Below are 21,454 nucleotides of genomic sequence, written 5' to 3'. Positions count from 1 at the left end.
GACTTTTATCCATTCCAGAATTCTACAAGGTACTACAAGACAGTGAAAAGTAACTTTTTTGTGTCAGAAAGCTGTTTTACAAATCTATCTTCTTCCTGAATTTGGAATATAACCATAGCACTCCATGTTCTACAAATAATTAAGACAATGCCATTAGAAATGTGAGTAGTCCTTAAACCACTGCGTGGAAGGGTTGCAGCAAACACAGTTTATATGTAGTGTCACAATGCTATGTAAGATGTTTGGAGATGTCTAGCCTGGTATCCCTAACTCATACACTGATGTACAGAGATGTTCTGCCAGGTATCCTTAACTTATACATGGTTTAATTTCCTCAAGTCTTTTGGGTTTCTAGTACCATGATGAGAATGGACCCCATTCCTAAGTTTGGGTAAAATCAGTGTTCATGAAATTAAATCTTTGGTGTTAGACAGCAGTGCACTTCTCGGCTCCCCTAATGTGCCCAGAATTCACTCCTTCTGTAATTCCTATGGGTTTACATGTACTGGTAGCATATCTAAGTATGACGGTGAAGTCTTTTTATTAGATCTGTTGCTACTGCCATTCTTGGAGCTGTCTGGGTTTCTTTCTTCTGCATTGCTTTCATTTCTGCCCTTAAATCCTGGTATTTGAAGACTTTGTGTCTCTCTGTACATAAGACACGGTAATCACTGGGTATAGGAATTTCACTGATTGATGCTACGTTTGCCTTTATTTCATGGACTATTATGGTATATCTGGTTTTCTTGCATTTAATTTTTGAGTTGTTGGTAATGGGTGATCCCATGTAATATAAACATCATTCTCTGTAATGCTTGATGGTACACATTTCCAGTGCTTCTCAGCTACTTCTATATCGTAGTGTTTGCACAATCTCCAATGCAGCAGTCTTGCCGCATTATTATGCCTTTCAATATACAGGCCCACTGCTGTGAGTGTATCACACCCAGCAACAAGACATTCTTTTTTTACAGAACCTGCATTTGCCTGTTTCTCCCACCTTTTCAATGAACTTTCTAAACAAGCATGTACATAGTTCCCTATCCTGGGCTGCCCTTATTAGCCTTTTATATTTTGGTTTCGATTCACCTCTTCTTAATCATTTCTGCATGAAATCTGCCACTATATTTATGGCTTTTCCAATTTTCTTTCCTTCTCATTTGATCTGTTTCCTTATATTCTTTCTTTTCTTTTTTGTCACATTCATTTGCTGTCTGATTTTTGTTTACTTATGGTTTGATTTCTATTACTGTTTGACACTGAAATGTCTCTGCGGAATTAAAAAATTTGTCATCTTAGACTTGTTCTCCTCATGTTTTAAAACTTTCGTTATGTTTGGATTTGACGAACCTGGGGGCGTCACTCGGATGTAATGAGTTAGTTGTACATAAGGCTGTAATACATTCCTCCAACACTATCTTAGTATTCCACATTTTGTGAAGTTGTCCTTTCTACAAACTAAACTACTAAAACTCATAAATAAAAACAAGTCTATAACTGTATATATTAACTAATAAAGGAATATATCATGGATACTAAATTTTCTAGTTTGCTCATCAAGTAGACAAAGTACTGTACTATCTACCTATGAATACATAAAATGTCATTAAAAATCTAGCCAAAAGCTACTGTGACTTAGAAATAATTAATATAATATTATGTACAAGCTAAACATAGTAAGATAATATTAATTGTTATATATTTTGCCATTTAAAACTACTCCACCATTACTACATGAAAGTTTTAATACAACAAAGTGTGCTGTATACCTATTTATGTTATAGTGGTATAAATTATCCATTAACTAGACCTTAATTATTCACTCATTCAACATTATTATAACTAAATCTCTAAACAAATAAGAACAAAGTGGGTCCTGAAGAGATAAGATTATCTAACACCTATAAGCTTACAGATAACCTTATCATACTAAACTATTATGTTGTTGTTGTGTCTTTCGGCTTTTGCCAGTCAGGGGTCGCCACAGCAGATCTCCGGTCTGCTAATGATTGGTAGTTGATTTTTACGTGCCGAGTTACCAGCCTTAACACACAACCTTCAATGAAGGTACACCCATGCACGCATGTCTCCACGCAGAAGACGCTCTAGCTGAGAATCGAACCGGTCAGCATCTTACTGTGAGGCGACAACGCTAAACTATTATACAAAAGGAAAATCATGCACATATCCATCTTTCCACACATCCATCTTCATCCCCTTTTCCCACTTCTGTACGTGGGGTAGGGTGTTACTTCAACAGCGACAATCGTCTAGAGCCAAGCCATGCAGGATGCTAAAAGATATAAATGTTTTACAGATCTAACTAAACCTCTGAATTAATGGACATCTTGTTTTTGGCTCTCTTAGTGTGAAAACAGAAACTAAGCCGAGAAGGCCAGTACACTTGTTTTTATGGGTACATTTCAGTAGCTGACTAGGTAGTGCACTGCCTAGATGCCAAGAATAAAGAAATGTACAGAAGAACTGAAAAAAACAATCACCTACAAAAAGATATCAAGAATCACTGACTGGGGAAAGTTCTGCAGCTGTTCAGCAAAAAGCAATGCAACCTTCAGACATGACTTCACATAATCTACAGGAAGATATAAGACAACTGCCTACTGACCAGGTTAAAATAAACAAAACCTTGATGGAGTATATCAGCACAAACAACAAAAGGCTGGAACAAATGGAAGAAGCTTTAAACAGATATTCAGAAGATGTAATAAAGCTGCAAAAATCAGAGGTTGAAATATAGGAAAGGCTGGCTAAATATGAGACTGCCTAGGTCACGAGTGTTGGATCCAACTCTGCTCTTGAGGAGGAGTATCATCTTTTCTGTTGTTAACCAGGTTAGTGTCTGTTTGGGATGCGCACATAAGTAAGCCTTACACAGGGCTAATTCTTTGTGCAAAGTTATTCATACCCTTAGCCAGAAGTTAGGTACTGGGGTTGGGTTTTTCATTTAGGAGCTTTTCTTAATTATGTTTCAATTTCTTTGAGGTTACGTTATCTCATTTCATATTATCTACATTAGAACTCTTTATTGCTTGTTTTGATTCTTCTATCTATTCAGCATCTTTGTTATATTCCATAGGGTCTTAATAGATATTTCTCCAAAATATGTTTATTTCTTCTTTTTTGTGGTATTTTTATTTCTTTTGTTTAGTTTCCCAGTTTTCTGTAAAACCTTTCTGGGCCATCAATGAATTCCTTATTTTGTATTTTTCTTTTATATTTATCTGCATATCTTCTAAGTTTTTCTGCTTGTCCTCATATTTTTGGTTTATTATTGGAAATAATGTATGATAGATCCTGGTGGGTTTTGAATCTGTGTATTAATTTTACCTCATCTGTCCTTCAAAAGTATTTTTGATGATCTGTTCCCTTGACTCTATTCTTGTAACAGAGATACTTCCTGTCTTAATAGCTTTATAGCTTTCTCTACTAAGTGCTTCCATGGTGGCATTTTACTTGTTCCCATCCTTTTCCTTATTACGCTGTGGTTTTGCGGTAACACTTTATCCATTATTGGTTTAACTGCACAATAACATATCCTATTTATTTCTGTTATACCGCATGAATTACTCTTAACAGTCATGACTGCAGTATTTATCTGTTTACCAATCTTCTTAACATTTTGTTTATCCAGCTCTATTAAATCAATCAAGTCTTTGCTTAGATAATTTCTTCTGAACTGAGATCAGCTTCTTGGCCCTCTGCTTCTTTTAAGTATTCTACAGAAAGTTCCAGAACATTTTCCTGACACACCTCTTCAGACGTACACTGCTTCATCTGCTGCTCCTTCATATGGGAACCCAGTGGTCCATCACTCCGCAACATTACCTGCATCAGAGTTGCCATGGTTTCCTGCTCCTGCCCTTGCTGTGTAACTTAAACTGGACATTTGTACTGGTCTCCTACAGAAGGCTCCAGAGCATCAACATGTGGCAAATCTACTTCAGATACCTCCTGCTTCCCCTGCTGCTCCTTAATCTGTGGACCCATTGTTCCATTATGCTACAATATTGCCTGTGCTGGATTCTCTGCATTAAATCCCTTACTTTGCAGATAATTCATGACTTCATTTTCTATTTATGTAACAACTATCTTACTAATCCTGTTTTCTACATTCCCCCTTTATTTTCTTATTTTTAGGTATTGTGTAATTTTCCATGTTGGGTGGCTTTACCTGTATTTCTCTTCAAATATCTGTGGAGCTGCATTTTTTTACTGCGTACTTTGGGTTTCTCCTTTGCATAAATATTGCACCATTCCAGATCTTTTTTCTTTTCCTGGACCATGTTTCTTTTTTATACCTTTCAAAAATCTCTGGATTTTGTTTTTTATATGTTTGCACTTCCTCTGCCAGTTGTATTTCCAGGCTGCACAAAGTTTTTCATGTTATTCATGGATCTGTTATATTAATAAATGAAAATGTTTGTAGCTTTTGACAGTTTTTTTATGCACAAGTAATTTTTTTCCACTAATTTCTCTCTTAATCTGTCTGCACATCCTTTGTATGGAAATTATGTGCTTATTGTCTAATAGGCATAGCCAGCCTTAGGCATAGGCCAACTAGGCGGCTGCCTAGGGTGCCGCTGTAGTAGGGGTGCTTTTCCAGTATTTATTTATTGTAGGTAGACAAAGATGGGGGCACCGGGTGGTGTGATGGGGGGCACTGTGGAGCCCTTTTGCCTAGGGCACCAGTTGACCTATGACCACTCCTGCTAATAAGAATAATACATACATTCTTTTTTATCCTCAACAGTCCACTTTGTCATCTCTATGCCTCTTTCTTGGTCTGTCAGATTTTGCACTTTTTGTAACCTACTTCCTTCTGTCACGGGGGCAACCTCCCGCTCTTGACTTAACCCTGTGGTAAGAATGTTTGCATTTCCCGAGCACCCTACACTGCCTTATTTTCAGTCATGGCATCAGTGCGTACACTAGAAGGGGGAACTTTTTTATCCTGGGCCTTGTGTACCTAGTCTTGTGATGTATAAAATGCAGTCTATATATTAGTGTAGTCTTGGTGTGATTTTTAAAAAACACAGTCCACCATGTGAAGGTACTTAGCAAGACTTAAGGATGACTTAAGTACCAGCGGTTCAGTGATACCTGCTCTGCTTTTCCTGCTGATTTCATCTCTCCATTTGGACCCCACCTGCTTGTTGATGTACACAAAGAGATATCCTGCCAGGTATACCTGACTCACACAGTGATGTCTACAGATGTTCTATCAGGTATAACTAACTCATACACTGGTGTTCAGAGATGACTTAACAGACATTTATAACTCATACACTGGTGTTCAGAGATGACTTAACAGACATTTATAACTCATACACTGGTGTTCAGAGATGACTTAACAGACCTTTATAACTCATACACTGGTGTTCAGAGATGACTTAACAGACATTTATAACTCATACACTGGTGTTCAGAGATGACTTAACAGACATTTATAACATACACTGGTGTTCAGAGATGACTTAACAGACATTTATAACTCATACACTGGTGTTCAGAGATGACTTAACAGACATTTATAACTCATACACTGGTGTTCAGAGATGACTTAACAGACATTTATAACTCATACACTGGTGTTCAGAGATGACTTAACAGACATTTATAACTCATACACTGGTGTTCAGAGATGACTTAACAGACATTTATAACTCATACAGTGATTTACAGAGATGTTCTGCTATGTATACCTAACTCATGGGAGGTTGGGAGGGTGGTCTAATAGGGTTGGGAGGGTGGTCTAATGGTTAAGGTGTTTGCCTTACAAACACAAGGTGCAGGGTTTGAGTCTCACAAGGGATAATTGGCTAGGCTTAAAAATGGCTCGCAAGGGCAGTTAGCTTAGTAATAAACTATGAACCTATGAACTATGAATCATAAACTGATGTACAGAATCCTGCCAGATATTCCTTACCCATACACTGATGTACAGAGATATATTGGCAGTTATCTTTAAACCATGTGCTGATGTACAGAGATGTTCCACCAAGTATCCCTAACTCATACACACATGTACAGAGATGTCTGTATCCCTAACTCGTACACACGTGTACAGAGATGTCTGTATCCCTAACTCGTACACACGTGTACAGAGATGTCTGTATCCCTAACTCGTACACACATGTACAGAGATGTTTGTATCCCTAACTCGCACACACATGTACAGAGATGTCTGTATCCCTAACTCGTACACACATGTACAGAGATGTCTGTATCCCTAACTCGTACACACATGTACAGAGATGTCTGTATCCCTAACTCGTACACACATGTACAGAGATGTCTGTATCCCTAACTTCACACACATGTACAGAGATGTCTGTATCCCTAACTTTACACACATGTACAGAGATGTCTGTATCCCTAACTTTACACACATGTACAGAGATGTCTGTATCCCTAACTCGTACACACATGTACAGAGATGTCTGTATCCCTAACTCGTACACACATGTACAGAGATGTCTGTATCCCTAACTCATACACACATGTACAGAGATGTCTGTATCCCTAACTCGTACACACATGTACAGAGATGTCTGTATCCCTAACTTGTACACACATGTACAGAGATGTCTGTATCCCTAACTCGTACACACATGTACAGAGATGTCTGTATCCCTAACTCGTACACACATGTACAGAGATGTCTGTATCCCTAACTCGTACACACATGTACAGAGATGTCTGTATCCCTAACTTACACACTGACATACAGAGATGTCTGTATCCCTAACTCGTACACACATGTACAGAGATGTCTGTATCCCTAACTTACACACTGACATACAGAGATGTCCTGCCCGATATCCTTATCTCATGAGATGATGTACAGAGAACAAACAACCAGGTATCTCTAACACAAATGCTGATGTTTGGTAATATCCTGACAGGTATTCCTCACCCATATACTGGTGTACAGAGATGTCCCACTAGTAATTCCTAGCTCATACTCTGATTTTCAGAGATATCATGACAGATATCCCTATCCAATATGCTGATATACACAGGTATCCCTAATTCATACATTGATATATGGAGATATCATGCCAAGTATCCCTAACGCATATTCTGATACTCATACACTGATGTACAGAGATGTCCTGTCTGGTACCCCTAACAGATATAGTACTGTACAGAGATGTTCTGCCAAGTATACCAAAGTCATATGCTGATGTGCAAAGATGTCCTGCTGGGTATCCCTAACTCATACATTGATATATAAAGATGTTCTGCCAGGTATACCTAAGTCATACACTGATGTACAGAGATGTCCTGTCTGGTACCCCTAACACATATAGTACTGAACAGAGATGTTCTGCCAGGTATACCTAAGTCATATGCTGATGTGCAAAGATGTCCTGCTGGGTGTCCCTAACTCATACATTGATATATAAAGATGTTCTGCCAGGTATACCTAAGTCATATACTGATGTACAGAGATGTCCTGCCAAGTATGACATAACTCATATGCTGATGCTCAGAAATGTCCAACAAAGCAACCTTAACTCGTACACTAGTAGTACTATTTTAGCCAAACCTTACCTGTGCAGCTGTACATAATTTGCAATTACAAGGATATAGAAACAAATTTTAGTGTTTTGCTGAATGTGACAAGTAAAGGCTTCATATAGAAAACTAATTCAGTTTAGAAAAAATATATATTTATGCTGACAGGGAAAATACAGTATATGAAAGCATGCATCCTGCTGGGCCAAAGTAACTCATCACAGTGGAGAGGATAGTTGGCTAAGGCAACCTCTTCTGGTATTGCACTTTACTGCTGTGACTTACCTGGTCATAATTTCTAGCTTCTTTTTATTTTTTTGACATTATTTTCATTTGTGAATGATTTTGCTGTTATACAGTTAGTCAGAATGCTCAAAAATTGCTTGATCTTACCTGTTAGGCAGGAACATGGCAATAAAGCAAGCCAGTGGATTTGCTAGAGCAGACAGACTTGCTGACAGATGGTAGGCTGTGTTGCCATAGGGAAGACATGAGTAAGACTGAACTGATGGCAAGACTGCATTTGTCAAAGCATTTACCCAGGCTAGAATTACAAAAATAAAGATGACCTGAGTCCAAGAATATTTGCCGGTCCCAAATGAACTGTGCAGCTTCTTCCTGGGACCAACGTTAGAACTTATCATTGGCTTTTCATCTTGAGTTTGGGAATTTTTCTCCCTGTTTTGTTTTACAATCGTTTTTGGTTGTCTTGGGTCCATTTCATTGGAGTGCTCCCGTCGTGCCTTTGGTAAGTGATTAAGAAGAATGAAAGCTACCAAACAGACGATCATCATCCCGCTGAGGAACAGGAAGAAAACTTCAGCAGAAAAGTTCGCTGGCAAATAGTGTGCCTCAGTTTTGAATGCTTCGTTTTCATTGATGGAACTTTCATTATTAGCTGACAAGCTTCGGTTTACACACTGGAGCATTCCAATACCTTGACCCAAGGCCACCAGACCTGGTGCAAGACCACTCAGTCCCTCTCCGATAAAGTAGGTGGTCAGGTATGGGGTTTTAAGTCTCATCATGAATGGCAAGAAGGTCACTGATGAGGTACAATCGACAATTGAAAGGAAGAACATTAATATGAGAAGAGCAGTGCTGCGTGAAGCACCGGCTACAATAGTTGTCACCTTCCAAAAGAATGTCAGGAAAAGACAAGCCAGGATCCCAATGATAATGATTGTATAAATCACCACCAATTCATTTAGTTTGCCGGGTTGAAACTTATGCATCAGTGTCACAAATAAAGGTCCAAAGTTGGCCAGCTGGATCAAAATTGAGAGGTATGATGGGAGATACCATCCCTCCGGTGCTTCAGAGACGACTAAGGGTAGCTCCACCCACATTCCATTGATGGCCACCCAGGATCCCATTCCAAAGAGGCATGCTAAGACATGAACAAACAGCGCCATAATGTCAGTCTGTAGCTTTATTTTCTAGATACTTCTTGTAAATGCATGCTGAGATGATGGTGAAACCTGTGATGAGGATTATGGAGATCTGTAGAGATTTAAAATAATCAACAGTTTAAAAATAATCATTGTGGACTCCTGCTCTTGTTTAATAATGTTTATTGGTTTTCATGTAGGAAAATGGTATGCCTTACATCAATGAAACTGAAATTCATGACTGCATGTAATACTAGGGATATTTATCAAAGATACTATATCACAGTACTTACAATATACCAGAAGCTTAGTAATTAACATTTTGAAGAGACAAAAAGTGTACAATAAATCTCTGCATGTAAAGCAAAGGTAAACAGTCATCAATGTAACACTAACTGGTAGAACAAGGAATGCCAGAGATTCAGAAGGGATGATGAAAAGAAAAAGAGACTGAAGGAGGTGCAGATGAGTGGAGAAGTGTATATATTGATATGGCGAGCTAATTATTTTACCAGCACCTGTAGTCACTGAAGGACTGTAGGGGTACTGATAACAGTAACATTGGATGCCAAAATCTCTATAGTTTTGGGCCAGAATGTGTGACATAAAGGAATAAAGCCCTGACTATGACCCCAGATGACCCGAGTTTGACTAATGGCTTGCATGCTAAAACAGGTGGGTGGGGGAAAATGGAATTGAGCAGCCAGCACTAGCTAAACCATCTTAGTGAAAGGGGAGCACATATCTTGGGTGATTATTTCACAATCACACAGAACATTTGCTATATCCTATCAAGCTTACTCTATGCCTTACCTATTCTTACAAACATTAAGTTGACATCAATCCAAAACTAGAACAATGCTACAACAACATTACCCAATTGCCCAACTCAAATCATCACTGGCTTGCATTCAAAAAACTAAACTGGCTAAAATTCACAAAACATCAGATATACTCAGTTAATATAGTATGTAGAGTACTTTTCTTTCCTGACACATGCCCTTCCATCTCGCCTTCCACTCCTATAATGGTACACTCCCACAGTTAGTATGGCATTTAAAGTACTTTTCTTTCTTGACACGTGCCCCTCCCTACCACGCTGCACTCCTACAATGGCACACTCCCACAGTTAATATGGCATGTGGAGTACTTTTCTTTCCTGACACATGCCCCTCCCTTTCACCCACTATTCATATAATGGTACACTCCCACAGTTAATATGGCATGTAGAGTACTTTTCTTTCCTGAAACATGCCCCTCTCTACCTCCTTCCATTCCTAACTCTCGCCATCCATTCCTACAATGGTATGCTCTCACAAGGCCCCTTCACTCATCAGAAACAAAAGTACTTCAGGCCAGAAAATTCATACAGTAGCTTTGGTGACTACCTGTATAAATTGTGGAACTCCCATACTGCCACTATTAGGATAAGATCCACCCCAGTCTGCTTCAAAATTAAACTAACGTACCACCTATTTAATACCTGGCACAACTCTTGCTTCAGCTCACCTGGCTAAACTCACCATTACATCTCTACCTTTCCTTCTACATCTATTCACAGGTTCATAGGTAAGTACTAGGCTATTGGCCCTGGGGCCTATATAAGCCTAGCCAAAAAGGTTCTATGACTTTCGCCACCCAAGAAAATTATTTTCCTGTGCTCCTGTAAAGCAGTGCTGCAGAAGTGATCCCTGGGTGAATTTTCTATTTCCCATCCAGTTGTCAAGATTTTTCTTAAAGAGGGCCAATGAGGAGCTTTGCTTGTCATGAATGGGTAGTTTGTTCCAGAGTATGGGAAGTCTCTGGGACAGGAATCTATCCCTCCAGCATGTTCTATTTATTGTGGTGACAATGTTTAGGTCCCTGGGGCATATGGTTTGGAGAGATTGGGATTTCTTTAAGTGTAGCATGTCCAACAGCTCTGGGTTTGACATAGCTTTGTATGTTAGGCAGAGATCGCCTTTGGGTAGGTGATATGTGATGGAGTAGAGCTGGAGTTTTTTGAGACGGTCTGCATGTGGCATCTGTTTGAGGCTAGTAATCCTCTTAGTGAGGTATTTCTGTGGCCTTTCCAATTGTTGTAGGTGTCTTGTGAGATACATGCCAAACGGGGCATTGTACTTTATAATGGGTCTATTCATATATTGTATCCAAATTTTTATTCTTTAACTACACTCTTTCTCCTCTAATCATGCTGTCTGCCCTTTATTATCCTAGAATTTTCCAGTCTTACTCTCTCCTGCATTACTAAACTGTTAACTTTCCACTTACACTAAATCTCTCTCTGCAAACTTCCCCAACAATCTTCCCTTTAATAATGCCTCCTCGCTGTCCTGTCTCTTCCTAATTACATTTTTCCTATCTCATTAATACCCCCTCCATATCCCTCCTTTTCTTCACACACTAAGTATTTTATACTGCTTTGTAACTGTTCTTTCTTCCTTCTCCTCAAAAACAACTGTTCTGCTAAGTTATGAAGTTAGTCATGCTGTATTGCATTACATGTTTCTGTATTGTCTACATTTTTTCCCTTTTATTGTTAGAATGTGTAATTTTGTGGAGCTGTTCTCCATGGACCTCTGCTGAAAAACAGTCTTGCATGGCATAGTCAGACCATTCTGTTAATCAGACATGAAGAAATCAATCAGTCAATCAATCCATAGCCATGAAAAGGGACATGGACCTAGTGACTCCATGCTGAAGACAAAAGCCCCCTTGAACATGTAAGTGGAAGCACATACAAGGAAGGGGAGGGGATAGAATGCTTTATTGTGAAAAGTACAGTTTTGTACCTACCATAAATGTAGATGTTCGAGTGTAAACACTGCTGCAGTCATTACACTTGGGTTATCCTGCCGTCAGGCGGTTCCCCAGTCGGCCTGAGTTCCAAAGTTTTGGTCCTGCGTCAGTTGCTGTCACCTCCTCCCTGTCGTCAATGTGAGAGGGGTATATAACATGCAGCTGACGCCATTTTCTTCAGTTTTTCTTGCCCCAGATGTCAGGTGCCCCCAAATAGGTAGGCAAATCAAATTGCTAGTAAAATATACAAAAGAAAAGCAAACAACCATTTTTAGTTACCAGCAAATACTCCCCATAGGTAATAAAGGGTAGATGACCTAGGTAAGTACCAGAAAGTAAGAGGGGAAGGAGGGAGGGTAACCTGGACTGCAGCAGTGTTTACACTCGAATATCTTCATTTATGGTAGGTACAAAACTGTATGATGTTCATCGTGTTGCACTGCTGCAGTCATTACACTTGGGTGGAATCCCAAAGCTGAGGTAGGGAGGCTGGATTTATAAGGCATTAGGGGTGGCTATGAGGCCCTGCAGTACAGCAGTGGCAAAGCCAGCTCTGGATTTGGAGTATAAAGGCAAATGGTAATGTTTGGTGAAGGTATGAACAGAACTCCATGTTGCTGCTTCCAAAATATCCTTGGTAGGTACTCCCCTGAGGTAGGCAGTTGAAGTGGCTGTTGCCCTGGTGGAGTGAGATCTAATACTGTTAGGTACAGGTTTCCCATGGTGGGTGTAACAGAAATGTATACAGTGTCCTATCCATTTTGAAATAGTCTGTTTTGAAATGTCTTTTCCCTGTGCTCCTGCAGCGTATGCTACCAATAATTGCTCAAATTTTTTTAAAGCTTTGGTTTTGTCCAAGTAGAAGCGTAACTGCCTGTGAATGTCCAAAGAATGTAGTAGTCTCTCCCCTTTGTTCTGTGGTTTTGGATAAAAAGTTGGCAAGTGAATAGTTTGGTTTAGAGCCACACTTGATACCACCTTTGGCATAAACGTAGGGTTAGTTCTTAAAGACACCCTGTCCTGGTGGAAAATGAGGAAAGGTTCCACTGCCATTAGTGCCTGTAATTCTGAAACTTCGTGCTGATGTTATTGCCAGTAGCAGAGCAGTTTTCCAAGAGATGTATTTTAATTCTGCTGTGCTAGCTGGCTCAAAAGGAGGTAAAGTTAATTTTTCCAAAACAAAGTTGAGGTCCCAAGTTGGTGTAGGTGCTCTACGTGGGGTGGTCTTATGTTTTTAGCCCCTCTGAGGTACTGTTTGAACAAAGGATTAGAAAAAATTGGTGGATCCATGTTGTAATGAGCAGAAATAACTGAGGCGTGGATCTTGATGGATGAAAAAGAGAGACCCTTGTCCAGCATTTCAGTTAAGTATTGAAGTATCTGAGGGATGTTTGGGACAACAGGGTCAAGGCTGTGCACTTGGTTCCAGGCACATAATCTCTTCCATTTATCCGAGTAGGCTTTTCTCGTGCTAGGCCTTCTGGCCTCCAGAATGACATCCATAACAGCTTTGGAGAGAGGCATTGGTTGCTTGACTGAGGAATTTTCCATGCAGCTAAATTTAAGGTCTTTAGCTGGCTGTGAAGTATCTGATTGTTGTGCTGTGTCAACAACTGTGGGATTTGAGGCAAAATCCAGGGTGGTTCTTGTGCTAAGTTCTTTAAGATTGGGTACCAGTGCTGGCATGGCCAGTCTGGTGCAATCAGGATCATCTTTGGCTCTTCCTGCCTGGCTTTTATGAGTACCTTTGGAAGGAGAGGTAAAGGAGGGAAAGCGTATACTTCTAGTTTTTTCCAGCTGAATGAGAGGGCATCCACTTTCCATGCTTGTGGATGGTAGCTCCTTGTGCAGAATTTCTGTAATTGGCAGTTCATTGGGGAAGCAAACAGATCTATGTTCGGGCTCCACCATTTTTGTGTTATCATTCTGAATATTTGTGGGTTCAATTTCCATTCGTGGGGGTCCATGATGTTTCTGCTTAGGTCGTCTGCCAGTGTGTTTTTCTCTCCTGGCAGGAATTGTGCTTGCAGATGAACTTGGTAGTTTAGAGCTGTATTCCACAAGGTCATGGCTTGTCTGCAGAGGGGGTAGGAGTGTGTGCCCTCTTGCTTGTTTATGTACTACATAACTGTGGTGTTGTCTGTCTTTAGTAGTCATTGTCCTGGATGTAGCAGGTACTTGAAAGCTATAATTGCATTTTGTACAGCTAGCATCTCTTTTTGATTGATGTGAAGATGTCTTTGCTCTGTGGGCCACTCACTCTAAATACATTTTTCTGCCATGTGTGCTCCCCAGGCATAATCCGATGCATCTGTTGTCAGTGTTTGCCTGGCTGTGGGTTGAGTGAAAGGCTGTCCCTTGTTGAGGTGACAAGCTTGAGCCCACCATCGAAATTCCTGTTGTAGGCAAGGAATTAGTGGTATAACTGTTTCCAAACTTTGACAGTGTTGAGACCATACACTCTTTAGGTACCATTGTAGTTTCCTCATATGCAGTCTGGCATATGGAATTAGTAGTATGTAAGATGCCATGTAGCCCAAGGCCTGCAGAATTTTTCTTGCAGGGAGTTGGGTCTTTGTTGCCATTAAATGAAAGCATTGAGTCAGTTGTCCTTGCTTGTCTGGCATGAGATAAGCCATCTGGGCTGTTGTGTTCAAGCTGGCACCCAGGAATATTATCTGTTGTGAGGGCACTAGTTTTGATTTCTTTTTTTTTCGATAATCATTTTTATTGTTTTGCCAAACCATTATACATTTCACACACTATTTACATTATGTACAATATTGCTTCCAATGTTTTAGTTCCATTTTGAATTTCCCTATAATACATTAAGAATAAATATAATTTTAACCAAGTACAGGAAATTAAAATCACAAAAAATTAAACATAAAAGCATCTACAATAGACAATTATAAACCAACTCAAGCCAATAATTTGTATTATTTCTACATTTTCTATCTAATCCAAGAATGTGTTGGTACACATACAGAATGTCCTGACGGAAAGTGGATAGGAACAGCTACGCCAAAATAATATTAAAGATTTGTTCGCAAATTTTTATGCTGTTTATACTTTTCTTATTATTTCTAATTAACAATTTGTGCTAATATATGCTTAATCGCTAACAGCCTGAAATTTTGCCACGACACCTGTGCTGGGTTCAACCAATTTGTGGCTATATATAATTTCATTAGTAAACTAATAATCATAAATACAATCTTTTTGTTTTGTCCAAATTCTCCGGTGGTATATGTAAAATCAGTAATTCCCAGGAGAGTGTTGAGTTTTGGTAACCCATTTTGTAGTTGTAACTTTAAAGAATTCCATAATTTATAAATGCACTTGCAACTCCAGAACATGTGTAACAGGTCTGCTGTCTGATCTACACACTGTGGACATTTAGGTGACTTTTTGAATCAAATTTATGAAGTGTAAGATGGGTATAATATGCATTGTTAAATATCATCAATTGAGTAAAGACCATTTTTCTGCCATGTGTGCTCCCCAGGCATAATCCGATGCATCTGTTGTCAGTGTTTGCTCTGGCTGTGGGTTGAGTGAAAGGCTTTCTCTTGTTGCCATTTTATAAGCTTGAGGATATATATTTTCCTGTTGTTGGCAATGAATTCCACAGATGACCTGGTATAACTAGTTCCAAACTTTTATTTCAGAATTGAGACCATAATTTATGGCCAAATCTTTTAACTGCCTCATATTAAATCTGAGATGGAAGATTCATCTCTATTTAAGATATCATGTACCTCCAAGGCCTGCAGAATTTTTCTTACAGAGTTAATTCTTTGTTGCCAATAAATGGATATTTCTTTAAGTCTATCAGTTGATTACCAATAGTTATATTAGGATTTCCATCAAACGGTTGAAACATCATCATATATTTTAAATGTACTAGTTTTGATTTCTTTTTGTTTACTGTGTACCCCAGGCAACTTAATAACTTTTTTACGTATGCCAGATGCTTTAGTAGAATGTCCTTGCTCTCTGCTTGAATCAGTCAGTCGTCCAGGTATGGATAAATTTGAATTCCTTTTTGCCTGCAAAATGCAATTACTGGTGCCAGGCACTTTGTGAAGACCCTGGGCGCAGTAGATAAGCCAAAGGGCAGTGCAGAGAATTGATAGTGCATTGAACCTGCTAGAAATCTGCGGTATCTTCTGCAGTTTTGTCTGATAGGGACATGCAGGTATGCCTCTTTGAGGTCCAATGTCATGAGCTAAGCTTTCTTGCCCAGCATGGGAAGAAGTTGCTGTAGTGTCAACATCTTGAATTTCGGAACGTCCAGGTAAGTGTTTAGTGAAGAAAGGTCCAGAATGGGTCTCCAGGCTTTGTCCTTTCTGGGAACAAAAAAGAGTCTTGAGTAAAATCCTTGTCCTTGTTCCTGTGGTGGTACCTTTTGAATAGCTCTCATGTCCATGAGTGCTGTAATTTGTTTTTGAGCCTCTGCCCATTGATTTGGTGGCAGATTTGGCATTCCTTTTAACCTTGGCAGAATGTGAAAGTGGAACCTTTAACCTTGAGATACAATGTTGAGAACCCATTTGTCTTTGGTGATGCAATGCCAATTGTGATAGAAAAGTGCCAGTTTTCCTCCTAAGGGGGCTGCCAAGAGAGAGCTGTTTGGCAGCTGCAGTGGAAAGTCATTGAGGCTGCTTTTTGTAAGGTTGAGGCCTGTCTTCCCCTTCTTTCTGGACTTTTGTGCCCCATTGTCGAGGCCTGTAAGGGCCTTGTGTCTGACCTCTACCTCTTGGACGTCGGTATCTGCCCCTTTGAGGTCTGTCTGTGACTGGAAAGGACCAATTCTTTGTTGGCCAATTTCTGCTGAAACGAGGAGGCTGAACCTGTAAGAAATCTTTCACCGTTTGCATAGATTTTGCCTTATCCACCATCTTCTTTAATACCTCCTCTGCCTTAACTCCAAACAGCTCATCCCTTTGCAAAGGTGCATCCAATAATTTGACCTTAACATGATCTGGTAACGTATGTTCTTTTAACCAAGCATGCCTTCTAATGACAGAGGCTGTAACTGCTGCTCTACAGGAGGTCTCTAAGGAATCAAACCCACATTGCAAAGTATGTTTTCCCACTTGTTCAGCTGCATGCAATAAATATTGCATGTCTTTAAAATTAGGAGGATCTGAATCTGGAAGCATCTTCTGTTTCAACTGAGACATCAGAAATTGCTGATATTTTAGCATGTAAAACTAGCAGTTCAAGGCTCTCATTGCTAAAGTTGCAGACATATATACATTCTTTCCCCATCTGTCTAATGCTCTGGAATCTCTGTCAGAGGGAACTGGGTTTTTATTGCTGATGAGGCCTTAATCTCTTTGGGTCCCTGAGAAATAGTTTCAGGGTCAGCAACAGGGCTTCTGTACAGACATTTGTGAGAGTCAGGGACTCTGTAATATCTATCAGGTTTAACTGGGGCTGGGGGTAAGGAGTCAAGGTTTAAGCTGGATTCAGTGTACACATCATCCACAATATCTAGAACTGGTGGGATAGAAGGGGTCTGTGTTGAGGCAATAAAAGGAAGTCCCTGAGCCTTTTCCTGGATTCTGAGTAATCCTGGCCTTCCCAATGGAAATGTTCCCTCATGGTATGTAAGGTCTCCCCAAAGGAGTAGTCTTCAGGCGGAGAGGATGATGGAATAGATTCCTCAGCATCAGAATCCTCATAAGGGGGTAAAGAATATCCTAGGTCCAAGGAAGAGTCTGAGGAAATGGACACCTGGTCAGAAGATTCATAGTCTGCATCCTGTCTGGGCCTTTTATCAGGAGGGGGATGGGTCCCCCTGATCAGGGTGATTAGGTCTTCGGCCATTTTTAGCATTTGTTTCTTAGGCATAGCAGCCTGTCCTGGAGAGAGTTGTGTCTGTTTCTTTGCTTTTAAGGGGGGCTTAGACTTAGCAGAGGGTTTAATGGTTAACTGGGTAGGTCTGAAAACACCCTCTGTAGCTGTGGATTGCTCAGCTACTTCGGTCCCCACTGTAGGGTTAGGATCGGAAAACTGAAAACCTAGTGCATCCGAAGGCCCAGCCTGTTCCATGTGGGAGTTGGAGGTGGTCTGTGGCTCTGTGGAAGCGTAGGTGCCTCGCTGAAAACCAGAGAACCGGCGACCAGCCTAGAAGAGGCCTCATCATCAGTTTTGGGCCTCGGATGCCTGTCCTTGCGCTTTTTATGCATTGCAGTAGTCGGAAGTTCCGACGGCATGGTGTAATTGAATTTTCTGCCAAAATAATGTCGGGCAAAATCAAACCGACGTTTAATAGTGTGCTTGTTAAACCTAGCACATAACCGACAACCAGTGACGTCGTGGTCAGGGCCTAGGCATGGAATATAATAGGAGTGGAAGTCCTTCTGAGGTATTTGCTTCCCACAAGAAATACAGTTATTAACTTTTACTGACATCAGTCTGAGGCAAGAAAAAGTTTCCCCAATGGGGTACTTAGCTTTTTTAGAAGACTTCGGTTCTGGATTCGGAATGAAAATCTCAGGAGTCGGCCGGCCGGCACTTGCGAACTGCTTCTGTTTTAGGCACCACGCGGCAAGAAAGACTGAAGAAAATGGCGTCGGCTGCATCTTATATACCCCTGTTGCACTGACGTCAGGGAGGAGGTGACAGCAACCGACGCCAGACCAAGACTTTGGAACTCAGGCCAACTAGGGAACCGCCTGACAGCAGGATAACCCAAGTGTAATGACTGCAGCAGTGTAACACGATGAACATCAATGATTTGTGCTAGTCACTAGGAGAAACATTAGGGATGTAAAAAAATACTTTCATTGTTCTGATGTGATTGAAGGCAGAACCACCTCAGTGGCTGCCTTGATGATGCCCCCTTCAGTCAGCTCTCACCTTCTGTGCTGGGGATACTCGGTAGAGAGGAACAAATGGTCTCAAGGCACATTGGGATGACCTGATGGCCAGCAGGCACAGAGGTAAAAAGATGCAGTGAAATTATATATAGTATTCTGCTATTTGTATATTAACCATGCCAGTGTTTCTATTGTATATACATAATAAATACATTTAGTCTGTCAATGCCTTTTGTATCTATGTCTGCTTGTAGCTTATCTCACAGACCTCTACTAAACAATGACAACACTCAGATTATCCCAGTAAGTATAAATGCTAAATAAATAAATACAATTAAAGATTGATTAGTGGACATCAAATGCAAAAAGCTACTACAGTTACTTAAGTCTACTAAGACACCTTCTAAAGTCCAGAAATTGAACACTTCTGAACTGTCAATTCTATTGTTGTTTATAAAAAAAAAGAATCAGGGAATAAAATGATCTGATAATTTGGAAGGAAGCTATTATCATTATGTATCATAATGTGTATATGTGTATAAATTGTATTGTATCAAACAAATAAATCCAAACCAGCCCAGAAGTTGAAAATGTTGAAACACAGGTGCCCAGTAGGAAGGTAACTGGAATAAAGAAGCTGAACCACGACAAAGTAAAATCTTATTTTTTAATACAAAATGGTGAGCACTTTCGCAATGGTAACCATTGCTTCATCAGACAGTTCATTCAAACAGCAACAGCACTTAAATACTTTAATTCATTACTAAAACAACCAATCCTACCAATCAAAGTTAATTCAGCACTCAGAAGTCAATTAATTACTATGGTTATGTTTTGCCCTTAGTTGATTGCTGAAGTCAGAAAGACTCTTTAAAAACTACATGAACAAACTGTAAAGACAAGAACATGTGGATAAATATAAATAAAATGCATAAAAACACATAAAAAGTCAGTGAATAAATACATATACTCATGTTCCCCATTTAGTAACTACTTATATGCATGGGTATAAATATAAAAATATGGGATCCTTATGGATCACCGAACGGCAACATGACAGAAACAGATTCGGCCGGACATAACTTGCGCGAAAGTGCTTTTTACCGAAAGGCACTTTCACGTAAGTATGCCTGTTGCGGAGATCGCACTACAGTGGGGATAAGGGAAAATTCCCTTTTCCCCACTGTAGTGCGACCTCGGAGTGACGAATATTTAAGTAGGGGGGTGTGGCAAGCCCCCCCTGCAAAAACGTAAAAGTAATGCTTTATTATTTTTTTAAACACACTTTAACAAGAGTGGTTTTTCTGTGAAAGCACTTTCGTTAAAGTGTTTTCGGTGATTGTGGATTCGGACTATTGAACTTTTGTTCAATAGTCCTAGATCCAAAAATATATATAAAAACACATATAAAAGTATAGGCAGTACACACTCAACAACTTAATACATATATTCTGCCTAATGAATGCACATGTTGACCACCTAGTAAATACATATGCTTTAATACATACATCTCAACAAATGCTTGTCTTTAGTGATGTCTATGCTAGAAGCAGCTCAAGAAATACTGTCATATTGACCCAAAGCCCTGCATGTGTTTATGTAGTCAAGTAATGTAGGTAGAACAGGAAAAACCTGCATCGGGTACAGTTTGAAGAGACGACTATTGCACTCGGGGAGGAAGAGGAAACAATGAATCAACAGCCAGGAGGGAGTGTCCTTTCACCAAATGAGGCACATTCTGTTTACTCTACACCGATGGAAGTGCCATCATCCTCAGCAACCAATGATAAGGCAACAACTGCCTCCACAACTACAGCTGTGGTAAGAAGGAAGATTAATATGGAAGGAGGACAACAATAGGTTTTTCCCATTCTACCACTACCATTTCGAGCAGGGAGGAGAAAATCTGTGGAACAGGACATTTACAGGGGCCAGAAATGGAAAGAGGCACCAGGTCAGTTACAAACTCACACTTTGAAGAAAATGTGGGGGTATGGGCAGGAGAGTTAATATGGAATATTTCCAAATATGAACTGTCTGCAGCTGAGACTTCTTTATTAAACAGAAGTTTAAATTTTATACCTTCGACTAAAATGGACATTAGTGAATTTCTGTTATGCCTACGTATGTTTACTAGAAATGTAACATTGAAACAACAATTTGAAAATGGCAATGAGGTAAGGGATGTTCAGTTTAAGAAAAACAGTCTGCATGTACCAATATTGCCACATAATATAGAAACCTTCTTAAAAGCTTGTGAAAATGCCATTTATAGCACAGGCAACAATATTTTTTTAGAAGAAGGAAAGTATAATTTGACAAAGAGTGAGCACAAAGTATTGTGTGACTTGCAGACTAATGATAGCATAATTATAAGACCCGCTGACAAAGGGGGACCAGTGGTGATATTGAATGACTTTTATAATACAGCTATGCAAGAAATGTTATTGGATCCAAATGTATATGTTGAAGTACCAACAACAAATGTGTTTGAAATGAGTGAACAGATTGCTAGTACCTTATATGAATAGATATGTATGGAACTATTAAGTAAAGATCTTTTTAATTATTTTACTGTTGAAAATCCACTCATACCTCAAATCCATGGCCTTCCCAGGATACACAAAGACCCATATAATCCGAAATTTAGACCTATAGTAGCAGGGGCAGGATGGCTAACAGAACCTATCTCTATATACCTGGCTAAGGAATTGAAGACAGCACTCAATGAATATGCATATGTCTTGAAAGACACAGAACAGTTTTTAGTGAACCTTTATGGGACAGTGAAGCAAATGGGAACAGTAGATATGGGGCTGTTGGCCACACTAGATGTAGTGTCTTTATTTACAAGTATACTCAATGACCAGGGGATAAGCATGGTGAAAT

At 39.7% G+C, this 21,454-nt stretch overlaps 2 protein-coding genes across 2 annotated transcripts in view; one reads left to right on the top strand and one right to left on the bottom strand.

Annotated features, from left to right (window-relative positions):
- Positions 1–21,454, top strand: part of PARP10 (poly(ADP-ribose) polymerase family member 10) — a 1,579,412-nt gene that overhangs the window by 1,141,940 nt on the left and 416,018 nt on the right. The window lies entirely within an intron of this gene.
- The window catches only part of LOC122798630 (riboflavin transporter 2-like), a 295,120-nt gene that overhangs the window by 127,364 nt on the left and 146,302 nt on the right, over positions 1–21,454 (bottom strand). The window contains exon 2 of the mRNA XM_044067717.1: positions 7,936–9,045. Coding sequence (XP_043923652.1) covers positions 7,936–8,957 — 1,022 coding nt within the window. The 5' untranslated portion in view covers positions 8,958–9,045. The remainder of the gene's footprint in view (positions 1–7,935; positions 9,046–21,454) is intronic.

This window comes from Protopterus annectens, chromosome 3.part1 (assembly GCF_019279795.1).
Source record: "Protopterus annectens isolate FY-2018-M chromosome 3.part1, PAN1.0, whole genome shotgun sequence".
In the NCBI taxonomy this organism is placed as follows: domain Eukaryota; kingdom Metazoa; phylum Chordata; order Ceratodontiformes; family Protopteridae; genus Protopterus; species Protopterus annectens.
The sequence above is the reverse complement of the archived record's forward strand: the minus strand, read 5'-3'. Positions and strand labels throughout refer to the sequence as shown.